Here is a 13,415-nt window from a genome sequence, read left to right on the forward strand (position 1 = left end):
GTAACGATATTTGTACTAAAAAAATTCCACACCTGAACGTTGATGTGTCAGTTTGGAATTTTTTTCATACAAGTACCCTCACCGCTACCCGTACCGCTACCGCATACCCTCCAGTGTGGCCAAGCCTTTATTCTTAGCACACAACATGGGTACTGGTTTGGTTTCGTTTCACAATTTATTTGTTGATCTAAATCTGCTAAAAACATTTTGTTCTAAGAAGTTAATTGAAATTGATCAGATCAAAAATTGTTACTTTGACAGATTTAAGACATAACTACAACGGCCACTTTTTGCAAAAAGTAAAAAAGTAAAAATTTTCTAACACATTTTGTGATAGTTTTTCCGATAGAGTTTTGGCATCACTTTTTTCCTTTAAAATCGTTTGTTTTTGTTTTTACTAATCGTTTATTCTAAACTAACGAGTAAAATTTGACATTTAACTGACAGTTTTTATGACAGCATATAACTTCAGTCGAAAGTTTTTTGTTACAAAAATCCAAAACAAAGTGCATCATCCCTTTTATTTTTTCAAACAAAAAGAATAAATTTTCATTTACTAAACAAAGCTAAATATAAATACAAATAATGGCTTTAGCAAATGTCCTCGTTCTAAGCCAAATTGCTGGTCATGTTATTCTATTTATTCTCTCGCTTTGTATGATTTTTCCATTGAGTATGAATCTGAATGAATTCAAGTACGTATTTTATGTTAATATAGAAAGAAAATTCAATCAATCTTTAAAACTTTCTTCCACCCTCCCCCGCCTCTTATCAATTTCTGTTTATCTACTACAACAGTGGGCATTGTCTATTATTTGCATCGGGCAAATGGCGAGAAGAAGATGGTTTATTTAATGTTGAATGGGCCTCACCTGGATTTTGTAGATTCCCCCTTGCAACTGGAATTGTTTTATTTTTTGTTTCAAGCATACAAATTTACCGGTAAGTATTTTTATTTTGTGGAATTATTTACTTTCTTGAGAAATCAATAAAATTTGGGTATAAAATTAGGTTTGCCCGACTTCGTGAAGAAAGCTCATTTTTAGCACTCTTCATCGATGTTGTGCTTGGCATTCAAATGCTGGCAATGTCAATACTGTCAGCTATCATCATCACTCTGGGATTCATTGTTTGGTGTTCAGAGATGACTGAACGTTTTCCATCTTGTGAAATAGCTGCCGGTCAGAATATAACGCCTGGTGGCGAAAAAATTGATACATCTGGATTCTATATTGAAATGGGAACAGCTCAGGTATAATATACTGCCCATAAACGCTCAAAAGCCCTAACTACATTTTTCATATTTCGGAGGTATAGAGGGAAACAACTAAAGGCCATTTTATTCACTAATCACTATCAATCGACTTTGGGAAAACTCTTAAGTTGGAAAGTTTCTTCAGAGTTAACCCCAACTCGAGATTTAAATTACATTTTGAAAATTTTTGTTTTATTTAATAATTTTTTTTTAAAGCCTGTAACGCAGGGCTACCTTTGCGGCTCTAAAGAGGTTTTTTCCTCTTTTTTCACCCAATCCACTTTCCCTCCACTTTTCAAAAATTGTCAAAAAATTACTCTTTTTTATATCTATGTAGTTTGGTATTAACAGCATAAATCCATTTTTTTCGAAATTGAGTTAAATATGCAGAACTATTTAAAAAAAATCTATTTTCGCTTGGTCTTAACAGCATAACTGTAAGTAAATAGTAAACTAGTTCCAAAGATATTCAATGGCCCCAACCACACTTAACTCCTTTTTCTAAAACTATGTTTGATCATAATGGCATAACTCCAACTTGTACTGTTTTGACCAAGCAAAAATTCTTAAACTTTTTTTAACAATGACGGGAAATATTTTAATCAATAAAATTGATTCGTTTAAAAAAAAACAAAAGTAAATAGCGGTAAGTCCGAAAAATTTAAATTCTTAAAAAAAAACTAATTCCAATCTTGGCACTAAGGACACAACTCGAAATAATCTTATTCTTGTTTGGTCAAAACAACATAATAAATACTCACTAAAAACATAATAAATACGCTTAAAAATTAAATTTTTTTTATCTTATTTGTGTAAATATTATTATTTAAAAGAAAATTGCATCCTAATATATTTGTATTAAATAAAACTGGATTTGGAGGAATTTTTCTAACTTTAAAATGCATTTATCTCAAAACGACGATTTTGGACTTATGTCGTTAATACCAAACTCCATAGATATATTGGTACCTCTTTTACCTGTTTTTTTAAATTATGTAGGTTCGTTTGATTAAAAAAATTGACATTTTTTTGAAAATCAAGGAAAATGTGACTTATACCACAACCAATTATAACGATTCAATTGTAAAAAAAAAATATACGTTACTGTTGTTTAGCGCTGATTTGATTTTTATGAGGTTATTTTTGATAAATTGTGTGTTGTTTCTTGAAGAAATTATGCACAGGTAATGTTTTTATATTATTCTTATTATGTTGATACAATTTTTATTTTAAGAAATTGTGTTAAAAGGTTTGTGTTGCGGTTAGGGAAAGGCGTAAATGAGGTATTTCATGGGAATGTCGTACTTAACTTGTTCTATTTTCACATATTTTTGTAGGGCCTCTTTTTTATCAGTACACTTTTTTTTACCTCTTTTTGAAAATCTACAAAGGTAGCCCCGCTGGTACGCAGATCAAGCTAAATTTTAGCTCCTATTATCGAAAAAATTTAGTCGAGCTAAAACTTATCCCATACAATATCGATAATTTGTATATGAGCTTTAGCTCGATCTGCGTTCCAGGCATTAACTCCCTTGTTTCAAGGCCAACTTGTCGTTTTGAAAATATCCCTGGGATATTTGTGACAATTAATCTAGACCGAGAGCTGGGAGCATATTTTTTGCGTGAGAGGTAACCGATTCATATTAATATTAGAATAAGTCCCAGTCATGGTGATGACGAAAACGAACGTCTGCCAGCATGTGTCTGCGCCTTTGCTGAGAAAAAGTGCATCAAAAGTACATTTTTTCTGAAAATTGATTTAGTGAGGGTAACCACCTGGAAACAATTGGAACCTGACGCACTCGTCGCCCTGATTACAAAAACACCCATGACAGACGTTTTAACCGCGCCCAAATACCCGACAGACGAGTCCGAAAACGCGTTTTTTTACACGTTTTTAGGGATTGGGGTAACCACCTAAAAACAATTGGAACCTGACGCCCTCGTCGCGCTGATTACAAAAATACCCATGACAGACATTTTAACCGCGCCCAAACACCCGACAGACGAGCCTAAAAACGCGCATTTTTACGCGTTTTTAGGGATTAGGGTAACCACCTAAAAACAATTGGATCCTGTAGCCCTTAACTCCCTGAATGCAAAAATACCCACGACAGACATTTTATCCGCGCCCAAACACCCGACAGACGAACTTGAAAACGCGATCTTTTACGCGAACGCAAGGGCTTGGGGCAACCACTTGAAATTAGTCTCATTCTGTTGGTCTTGACTCTCTGGCTTCAAAAATACCCATGACAGACGTTTTAGCTGCGCCCAAACCCCCAACAGACGAGTCCTAAATCGCGATCTTTTCGCGAAATAAGAAACCAAGGACTTGAGGTCACCACTTGAAATTAGTCTCATCCTGTAGCCCTTGACTCCCTGATTGCAAAAATACCCATGACAGACGTTTTATCCGCGCCCAAACACCCGACAGACGAACCCAAAAACGCGATTAAACTTAATTGAAGATTTTTGTGAACAAAAATTTTTTTTTCAAAAATTTTGCTTAAGTTTCATACATTTACTAATGCCAAAAGATTGGCTAGGCAATTAAAGGAAAACAACTATTTGAGAGTCATGGACAATCTTCCATCGTTTAGGCGATAAATGTAATTTTCTCACAAATTGACTTCAAACACAAAATATTTTGAACACAATGGTCAGCACCTACAATATTTGCATACACGTTTGTAAAAAGCCAGAATCTCATTTCTACATATTGCATTTATCGCCTAAGCCATGGAAGATTGTCCTTCACTCATATAGTTGTTTTCCTTTAATTGCCTAGCCAATCTTTTGGCATTAGTAAATGTATGAAACTTAAGCAAAATTTTTGAAAATAAAATTTTTGTTCACAAAAATCTTCAATTAAGTTTAATCGCGTTTTTGGGTTCGTCTGTCGGGTGTTTGGGCGCGGATAAAACGTCTGTCATGGGTATTTTTGCAATCAGGGAGTCAAGGGCTACAGGATGAGACTAATTTCAAGTGGTTACCCCAAGTCCTTGCTTTTTTATTTCGCGAAAAAGATCGCGATTTATGACTCGTCTGTTGGGGGTTTGGGTGGAGGTTAAACGTCTGTCATGGGTATTTTTGCAATCAGGGAGTCAAGGGCTACAGGATGAGACTAATTTCAAGTGGTGACCTCAAGTCCTTGGTTTCTTATTTCGCGAAAAGATCGCGATTTAGGACTCGTCTGTTGGGGGTTTGGGCGCAGCTAAAACGTCTGTCATGGGTATTTTTGAAACCAGAGAGTCAAGACCAACAGAATGAGACTAATTTCAAGTGGTTGCCCCAAGCCCTTGCGTTCGCGTAAAAGATCGCGTTTTCAAGTTCGTCTGTCGGGTGTTTGGGCGCGGATAAAATGTCTGTCGTGGGTATTTTTGCATTCAGGGAGTTAAGGGCTACAGGATCTAATTGTTTTTAGGTGGTTACCCTAATCCCTAAAAACGCGTAAAAATGCGCGTTTTTAGGCTCGTCTGTCGGGTGTTTGGGCGCGGTTAAAATGTCTGTCATGGGTATTTTTGTAATCAGCGCGACGAGGGCGTCAGGTTCCAATTGTTTTTAGGTGGTTACCCCAATCCCTAAAAACGTGTAAAAAAACGCGTTTTCGGACTCGTCTGTCGGGTATTTGGGCGCGGTTAAAACGTCTGTCATGGGTGTTTTTGTAATCAGGGCGACGAGGGCGTCAGGTTCCAATTGTTTCCAGGTGGTTACCCTCACTAAATCAATTTTCAGAAAAAATGTACTTTTGATGCACTTTTTCTCAGCAAAGGCGCAGACACATGCTGGCAGACGTTCGTTTTCGTCATCACCATGACTGGGACTTATTCTAATATTAATATGAATCGGTTACCTCTCACGCAAAAAATCTGCTCCCGGCTCTTAGACTAATCAGTTTGAAATTTAATTTGAACTTTTGCTTCATTCCATTCGAAGTTTCAAGTTTTTTTTTTAATTAATGGCCTCATATTCTCTTATAATTTAAATGGTTTATATGATATGTACATGTTTTTACATCAAACAAATGTAATCTCGGCGGAAACTTGGAACTCATTTGCTTTGAAGAAAGTATAGATTTTCTAGACCACTAAAAGAAACCCCGAAGCAAATGTTTTTTATGAAGAACAAAATCAACAAGAAAAAAGAATCAATTTTTGTCACACACATCATTTTTTATCTATTTTAAATTTTCCAAACAAAATATATTTCGCTCATTTACTTGAATAATGTCATAACTCAAAAATCATAAATTTGTATTTATTAATGCAGAAGTTATTGGAATAAAGTAATCTTTAATCCTACAGAAAGTAATTTCTTCGTTTTTAAAATTGACAGAGAAGGAGCACTAGTTTTGTTTTAGAAACTAACTTTTTACGTATGTATGTATGTCCAATTCCTTTAGCAAAAAATTTTTTGTTCAGTAAAACATACTCGGCACATTGTTTACGACATGCATTGAGATCGATTTTAACTCGATTTTTTTTTTGTTAAAAAGAATTCGACAATAAAAAAATGGATCGATGCAAAATTTCAAACTCGTTTCCTGAAAAACCAGGTTTTTTTGTGTTATGACAGTGTTCAAGTAAATGAGCGATATGTATGTATGTATGAAAAAATATAGTGCGATTGAATTGCTTTTTCGAAAAAAACTTTTATTTTAACAAAATGAAAAAGAGGTTGCCGACACCATTTTTGCATCACAAAATTTTGTCTTCCTTTAAAGTTGGAAGCACAAGGCTCATCAGTTCCTTCATTTTCAATATCCAAAAACTATGTCTATAAGTGTACTGTGGAATGTACATGCTCAATTTTTCAGAAGACAACACAAATTTGTCTGTTTTTTTTTTCTTTTTTTTTTTTAATTTAAACACATTTGAAACAAAAATAAAATTTACAAAAAATCACATTTAAATGTAAACCAAAATCTCAAGTTTACTCGGCAAACTTCTTATAAAATCGCCCTAAATCCATTACAGCAATTTGCATATAAAAATGAAAAAAAAAAAAAAAAAAATCACAAATATTTGAAATTTTCTGACTTATTTATAAAAATCGAAAATTTTGTAGTAAGGGCCTTTACGAGATTGTTGGCAGTATAACAGTGTTTGCCTTACTTCCAGACAGACATTTAAATAAAACATTTGTTTACAGTTTGGTGCTTGGGGTAGCTTTGCCATATCAGTTGGAGTCGCTGTAATTGCCCTTCTCAAGCTCATCAACAATCACCAGATTCGTAATATCAAAGTCTCAATGTATTTGGAACGACAACGTCTTGTTAATGAAGATGCATTGAATGTGAATAATCAAAGAGATGGAAGATCAACGCCACCAATTGAAGCTGCTCGTTAAATTTGGCGACGGCTCGAATCATCGTTTTCAAATTTATACAAATATTCATTTTATTTTTTAGTAAATCCCTTTGTATGGAACTAAAAAATTAAAGATTATAGACACAATTAAGTTCTAGATTTATGTAAGATTGTATACAATTAATGATTTATATTATATTTTTTTGTTGATTTATAATAGCGAATTATTCTTAGTTCGTTTTTAGTTTTAAATTTAAAATCCATAACAAATTTCATACATTTATGTATTATGTGCACTTATATATTGGTAATTTGATAAATTAATTCAAACATTATTCAAGTATTTTCTTTTTCTATGTGATATTTTTAATTAAACTTTAATATGAATAAAGAATTATCTTAAGAAAGTAATAGTATTTAAAAGAGGATTATCGCTATTGGCCAGGTAAATATTTCCCTTGGAATTTATTTTACCCGAAGCAAGTTTACCTCAGTAAAAAAAAAGGTAAAATGCTTGTTTAACAGCACACGAGCCTGATATGAAATGTAAATGGGTACGTTCACGTACCGATCTTAGGGTATCCAGATACCTTTGTGTTGTTGTAATCCCATATAAAATCTCAGCTGATCGGAAACATGTGTTGACAAGAAAAAAAATCCAAAGATATCCTAAAAATTTCTGGATACTCGTGTATCTTATGGGAAATTTGAAGAACAGCTGATTCGTGTTCACAAACGTATCGGATACTGAGGTATCTTGGATAGGGTGTCTATGCGTACGCGAACGCACCCAATGGTTTTAGCTACTGTTAAGTTATGACCTACATATAAAGCCTAAAAACTTCAGAGCTGTTTATGAGGTGGCGATCGTTTTTTTTTTTGGAGCTCGAATTTACTTAAGAAGTTTGTTTTTTTTCAGTGTGTATACACTCGCCGGTTTATTTATTATAATGGAAGGTAATCTTCAATCCCTCATAAACTAAGATGCTCATTAATGCCTATTCACCATAATATTTATTTATTTAATTCATGAGTGGTCTCAACTACTCTAAATACCTTTGCTTTAAATTCCAAAATCCAATATGACCATATTTGTAACAAAGATGTGGCTATAAATTAAGCTGAGAATCAAGGCGTACTCTGCCAAAGATGAGAATTTGAAAAAAAAATATCTATTACTTTCCCTTAACGTTTTTCTTTTAAGTTCAAATTAAATCGCATTATTTTTTTATACTATATATGTTTTCAAGGACGTGATGCCTCATTCTCAGGATCAAGTTTATAATAAAATAAATACAATAAATTAAAAATTACAACGAGTCAAATAAGTCCTTGAAATATATTGATGTTATAAAAAACAAAAAAATAATGCGTTTTAATTTCAATTTAAAAGAATTTTATATATGTAAATTAATTCAGCAATACAAAAAACGAAATATATAAATTAGGTTCGTTATTTAGAGCCTTTTGCTGAATCGAAACTTATAGCGTTTTCGTTTGGTCGTCCGGGACTGTCCGGAATTCTTCCGAACGATTCTGAAACTGTTCGTTTGGCACTCAATGAATATTCTAATTCTGAAAAGAAGAGAAAATCGATTCCGAATTTCAGCAAATGGTTCGAGAATCAAGTTCCTAAGTGGAAAAACTGTTTAAATAATGTTGACTTATTTTTTTTAGATATAGCTTTAAAGTAAAATTTTTTTGATGAGGTTCTTGTCTAAATTAAACACCGTTTTCAAAAAGGAATTAACTATTTTTCTTGAACTAGGGGTTAAATCAGGACATGCATGTTTTTTTGAGTTTATTGAGGCAAGCATGTTTTATTAAAACAAGCATATGAGTAGCATGAAAAATAAATAAAACCCAAAAACAACATGGATGTCCTGACAATGGAAATAGAAATACCCATGTGATGTGGAATATTAATGGGCACGTTCAAACACCTATCGGATAGGCTATCTGGGATACCCGTATCTGGAATATCTTTTTGAACAAAGAGGTATCCAGATAGCTTGCCCAAGCAGCTACTAAAAAAATATGTAAATATTGAGAAGAGGAAACTTTTTCTTTTGAGCAAATTACATTTTTTTTATTGTTGAAAAGTACTTGCACAATCGCTTTGACTTTATTTCTTGCAATTTTTTTTTATTTTGAAGCTGAATAATAGCCCGAAAAGCAATCAAAATAAAAAAAAAGCCAAATGTATATCAGCTGATCACTCGGATACCTGAGGTATACCAGAAATTCTGGAATACCTTCAGATTATTTTTTGACAGAAAATGGTTCGTTTCCTTGCTAATTTTTAACATTGTTTACAACAACAAAAAGCTATCCGATAGCTTTATGTTAGCTCTTTGAACGTGCCCAATTTCTTCAGAACGGCAAAACATATTTTTAGTATTTTGTATGTACAAAAAAAATTTTTAACGGCTCCTGCAATTTTCAAAAAAAAAAAAAATTAATTAATTCCTAACTATAATTTTTGGAAAAGTTCAAAAGTAAAATTTTTTTCTCCGCTACCACAGTTGCTTTGTGAAAAAGGGCATACCTACAAACTATTTTTTAAACTAAGCTTTGCGCATCATTTTTGTTTTTAACTTTCAGCTTGAAAACTATAAAAAAATAAGTTTGAATATTTTCACTTTCGTACTTTTATGCCAAATGTAGTTAATTATGACAAAATATGATAAAAATGTACAGTCGGACACAAATTTTTTTTAGGTGGAACTGCGCACAACACTAATGGCATACTTTATTGGAGGTTTAAAAGGTGTTTTCAAAACTTTGAAAAAACATACGTACTTTCCTTCTATTTCCTGATCGCTATAACCGGCCCCTTAGGTGGCGGTTAGCGATCAGGAAAATGAATCAGGAAAAATTTTCAAACAGATATTTTGTGATGTTTTAATCGATTATAAATGACTCAAATGATTTTTTTTGGAAAAAAAAGTTTACAATCGAACAATTACATATATATTTTTTTAGTTGTATTTATTTGTTTTCCTGATGCCAATTCATTTTTCGTGCCAGCTGATTGACATTTCACACAAAAGGAAACAAATAGTTCCTCCGATTCCTAATGAATTTCCTGATCGCTTTATTCGGCCACTTAACCCCAAAATGTCAGTAATGGACAAAAAACAACCCTCCTGAAAACCAGGAGCTGTATCTTAATTTTAAGCGGTCGCTATCGTACTCTTAGATGATTTACAAGTATAGCCTAGTACCTACCTTATTTATTTGAACATGCTTTTAATTTTCAGTTTTCTAAAACCTATTTGATCTATAAGTTTATAGGCAAGAAACAAATCTAGGGTGTTGTCGGTTGGCCATTAAGATAATAGAGTTGGAATGCCTAAGCTGTGTCATATACATGTTTCAACTTCGCGTGGAACTCAGCATACTTCCCTTTGGGTGTTGTCCTGCTGGAAAAGCTAGTTTATTAACATATATTCAAACCCTACTTAGCGACGATTTTATGAAATCAAACATGGCATCAAATTCGATATAACTTGAAATTTCTGTCCAAATTCGGATATCGATTAACTACTAATTAATCAATTTAAAATTTCAAGTGACTTCAACTCCAAAGCGTTTCATCCAGGTATGAAAGCGAGTTAGATTTTGTTCTACACTTGAATTATATTTATTTATTTATCACTCCGCTGTAAATTAAAGTAATTTTAGTATTTTTTCTACCTTATTATTAAAATCTAATTTGTATTGGCGATTGACATATGCACTAATTCAATTCGTATCAATTGCCTTGTTCCGGAAAAAATATCAAAGACTGTTACTTGAACAAACGTTCCCACCCAGAAATGAAACAAAATTAAATTACTAGTCTTGAAAACAGAGTTTATTTATTTATTTTTAATAAATAATATGCAAGTTTCCTTTAAGCTAAACAAAACAAATTAAAAAAAAAAAAAAACACATTTTAGAATAAAATTAAAAAAAGATCCTAAAAATAATATCATTTTTTTATAATACATATATTATTTAACATTTTTACTTTGAAGTGGATAAATATTTGTATTTTTTTTTTTTTTTTTTTGTATATTTACACTCTTTGGATCGTATGCAATAAAAATGAGCCTAAGCTCTTTTCTCATTATCTCACATTTCATTACATTTTCTTGAGATCTATCTCACTTTCTTGAGATACATAGATCTCTAGAAAAAGTACTGAAAAGTGTGATAGAGCTTAAGCTCTTTTTGAGAGCCTTTGTCAAAGAATTTTAATTTAATTTAAATTTGCCTAACAACTATATTTTTTTGTAATGGTACTAAGTTTTTTTTTTTAACAGGAATTTGTTGGTTTATATTTTTATAATATAGAGCTTTATCTAATTGTTTTGCTGTGTGCAGCCGTGTGTGTCTTTTCTTGTCTTCTAAATTAACAAAGACTTAACTTCTTTAACATTCTCATCATATAATTAATTGATTTATATATGACACACATTTTTTTGTGTTTCAGTTTGTTTTTTTTTTTTTTTGTAGTTAAAGTTTTTTTTAAAAATAGATAAATTCAATATAATAGGAATAGTTTGTTTTTACATGAATAACGATTTTTAACTAGAAAAGCCTTTTCTGAACAATGTAGAAAACACAGGCAAGAAAGAAGACAAATGCAAAGAATAACAAAATCTTATCAGTGCATTCTCGTCGGCCGTACTTTTGTAGCAACTTTCCCGACTGGTGGATGGTTCCGTGAGTGCTTTGTAATTCATCACGCGTCGCATCGACATTCTGCGAGGACATAACTAAAGTGTCTAAGGTTGTGGCACTCTTTTGAGTGGTTTCAGACAAATGTCTCGAAATGGACAGCATCTTTTCGGTAACATTATTCTCTTGGGATATCAAACTGGAACGGTTATGACGACTGCTGGTGGCAGTACGTTTGCGCAAATCTGTTTCTCCGGTAATGGCCATGAGTTCTTCACGATTTGCCTTTTCTATTTCCAACATTGTAGCGACATTAGCCTTTCTAAATGCTTGCAATGTTTTGGAGAATTGATCACGGTGGGTGTCAACTTCTTTGGATAATTCTGGGTCGCCAACGTCGCGAGCCCAGTCATCGAGTTTTTCAATGCATTTTCTTAGAGCTGCGAGTTTGGAACGACCAACTTCATTGAGTGTTTCTAGATCGGTTATGGAACCACGATAGGATAAGATATCCTATTTAAAAAGAGTTTTAGAATAAAATTTAGATTTTTGTTGTTTTTTTTTCAGAGAAAAAACAAGGAAAAGAAAAATGTTTTTTTTTTTTTTTCATTGTTGGACTTACTTGTATAATAGCTTTAGCTTGCAAATTATTATCAATTAAATCCTGACGTATTTCAGGTAAAGTATATTTTTGAATATCCATTTTATATTTTTTATATATTTTTATTTTGATATGAAAAATTGATGTGGAATGATATTAGAGAAACAACTCATCACGTAGACATATAGCAGAAACTTTGTTTTGACGCCATATTTTTTTTTTTTTTTTGGCAACTGCATTTCAGTGACAGAAATGACAGGAAAAAAATATGGAGTTCAAAGATGAAATTTGTGTTGCAATAATGAAGGCATTCAGAGATTATTTAAAATGAAAACATTTCACTGATGTCGTTTTCCAAAATTCAAGAAGTGTCAAGCCAGAACTATAATTGGCGGATGGAGTCGGATGCTACTGTCAATTGTTGTTGTTTTCCATAAGTTTTCATCCGTCGAGTGCGGTTGCGAGCGCACTTGTCGTATGAAAACTTATGGAAAACAACAACAATTGACAGTAGCTTCCGACTCCATCCGCCAATTATAGTTCTGGCTTCACTCATAGCTATATAATCACTCCCAAAAGGAGTGATTTCAAATTCCAAAATTGAAAAAGCAGTGCATTTTTGAAGAGAATTCTTCACTCCCAAAATTTTGAAGGAGTGACGGAGTGATTACCAATATTTCTACATTTTTCTTCATGGACTACTTGTCAAATTCTTGGGTGGTTGTTTTAATTTATTTTGTGAAGAAAATTATATTTATTTATAAAAAAATCAATAAAGTATTGATAAAAAAACGCGGTTTTCGGCAAAAAAAAATTTGAAAACTTGAAATGCGTTCCCACAGGAAATTTTCAGGTTTTGGTTTGACGTTTTAATTATTTTAATTCTTCATCACCCAGACCCCTCCAAATTAATGGTAAACATAGAAACAAACGTACTCTATTGAACGGTGTTCTATTGTTTTTTATTAAAGCCTGGTACGCAGATAGATCATTAGGGGTATTCACTATTCGATGCAAATGGTCTTGCATCGTTGTAAAAGTGCAAAAGTGTAACATTTTCTTAAAATAAAACAACCAAATATACAGTCTACAATTTTTGTACACTTTTACACTTTTGCTATACCCCAACCCTATTGCAAAAATAAAATACAATGGTGCAAAATTTGTCTATTGTACTTGTAGTAGTAGAAAACAAAATTTTGCATTTTTACACTTTTTTGCTACACCGGATCGTGAATACCCCTATTAATTAACACGTATTGCAACTATTGAGATCTTGCTTTTCATCAGGATCACGAATCTTGATCTTGCTTTTCATCAGAATCACGAATCTTGATCCTGATGAAAAGCAAGATCTCATGTAGTTGTTGTAATAGGTGTTAATTAATGATCTATATGGATAAAGTGTTATAATAAAAAACGGCTAATGTCTGAAATAAATATTTCTAATGTAGGATACGCCTGAATGCTCACATTTAAAACAAAAAGTATTTTATGCGCTGAACATAGCCATTCACAGTTCAGCTTGAACTTACCTGAACACACTTTTCCTGTATGTTCAATGCTTCCCTTTTATCTC

At 32.6% G+C, this 13,415-nt stretch overlaps 2 protein-coding genes across 2 annotated transcripts; one reads left to right on the plus strand and one right to left on the minus strand.

The window, feature by feature from the left end:
- The first annotated feature begins 460 nt into the window (after positions 1-460).
- On the plus strand, positions 461-6,902 carry LOC129914440 (transmembrane protein 179). The gene is made up of 4 exons (XM_055993702.1): positions 461-695; positions 799-942; positions 1,012-1,252; positions 6,410-6,902. Exons 1-4 carry the CDS (start codon positions 586-588, stop codon positions 6,605-6,607), a joined length of 693 nt encoding a protein of 230 aa, XP_055849677.1. The 5' UTR covers positions 461-585; the 3' UTR covers positions 6,608-6,902.
- Positions 6,903-11,047: 4,145 nt separating this feature from the next.
- On the minus strand, positions 11,048-12,059 carry LOC129914441 (vesicle transport protein SEC20). Its single transcript, XM_055993704.1, has 2 exons — positions 11,858-12,059; positions 11,048-11,748 (listed from the first exon to the last, which is right to left on the minus strand). The coding sequence occupies exons 1-2, from the start codon at positions 11,936-11,938 to the stop codon at positions 11,146-11,148; spliced, it is 684 nt and encodes a 227-aa protein (XP_055849679.1). The 5' UTR covers positions 11,939-12,059; the 3' UTR covers positions 11,048-11,145.
- Positions 12,060-13,415: the final 1,356 nt, after the last annotated feature.

The sequence above is a fragment of the Episyrphus balteatus genome, chromosome 3, assembly GCF_945859705.1.
Source record: "Episyrphus balteatus chromosome 3, idEpiBalt1.1, whole genome shotgun sequence".
NCBI classification, from domain to species: Eukaryota; Metazoa; Arthropoda; class Insecta; order Diptera; family Syrphidae; genus Episyrphus; species Episyrphus balteatus.

Bases quoted from the DNA above. Each gene is read 5' to 3' on its own strand.
- LOC129914440 (XM_055993702.1), top strand. From the start codon at position 586: ATGGCTTTAGCAAATGTCCTCGTTCTAAGCCAAATTGCTGGTCATGTT. The intron at 696-798 runs GTACGTATTTTA...CTACTACAACAG, and splicing joins ATGAATCTGAATGAATTCAA to TGGGCATTGTCTATTATTTG. The intron at 1,253-6,409 runs GTATAATATACT...ATTTGTTTACAG, and splicing joins TTGAAATGGGAACAGCTCAG to TTTGGTGCTTGGGGTAGCTT.
- LOC129914441 (XM_055993704.1), bottom strand. From the start codon at position 11,938: ATGGATATTCAAAAATATACTTTACCTGAAATACGTCAGGATTTAATT. The intron at 11,749-11,857 runs GTAAGTCCAACA...CTTTTTAAATAG, and splicing joins AAGCTAAAGCTATTATACAA to GATATCTTATCCTATCGTGG.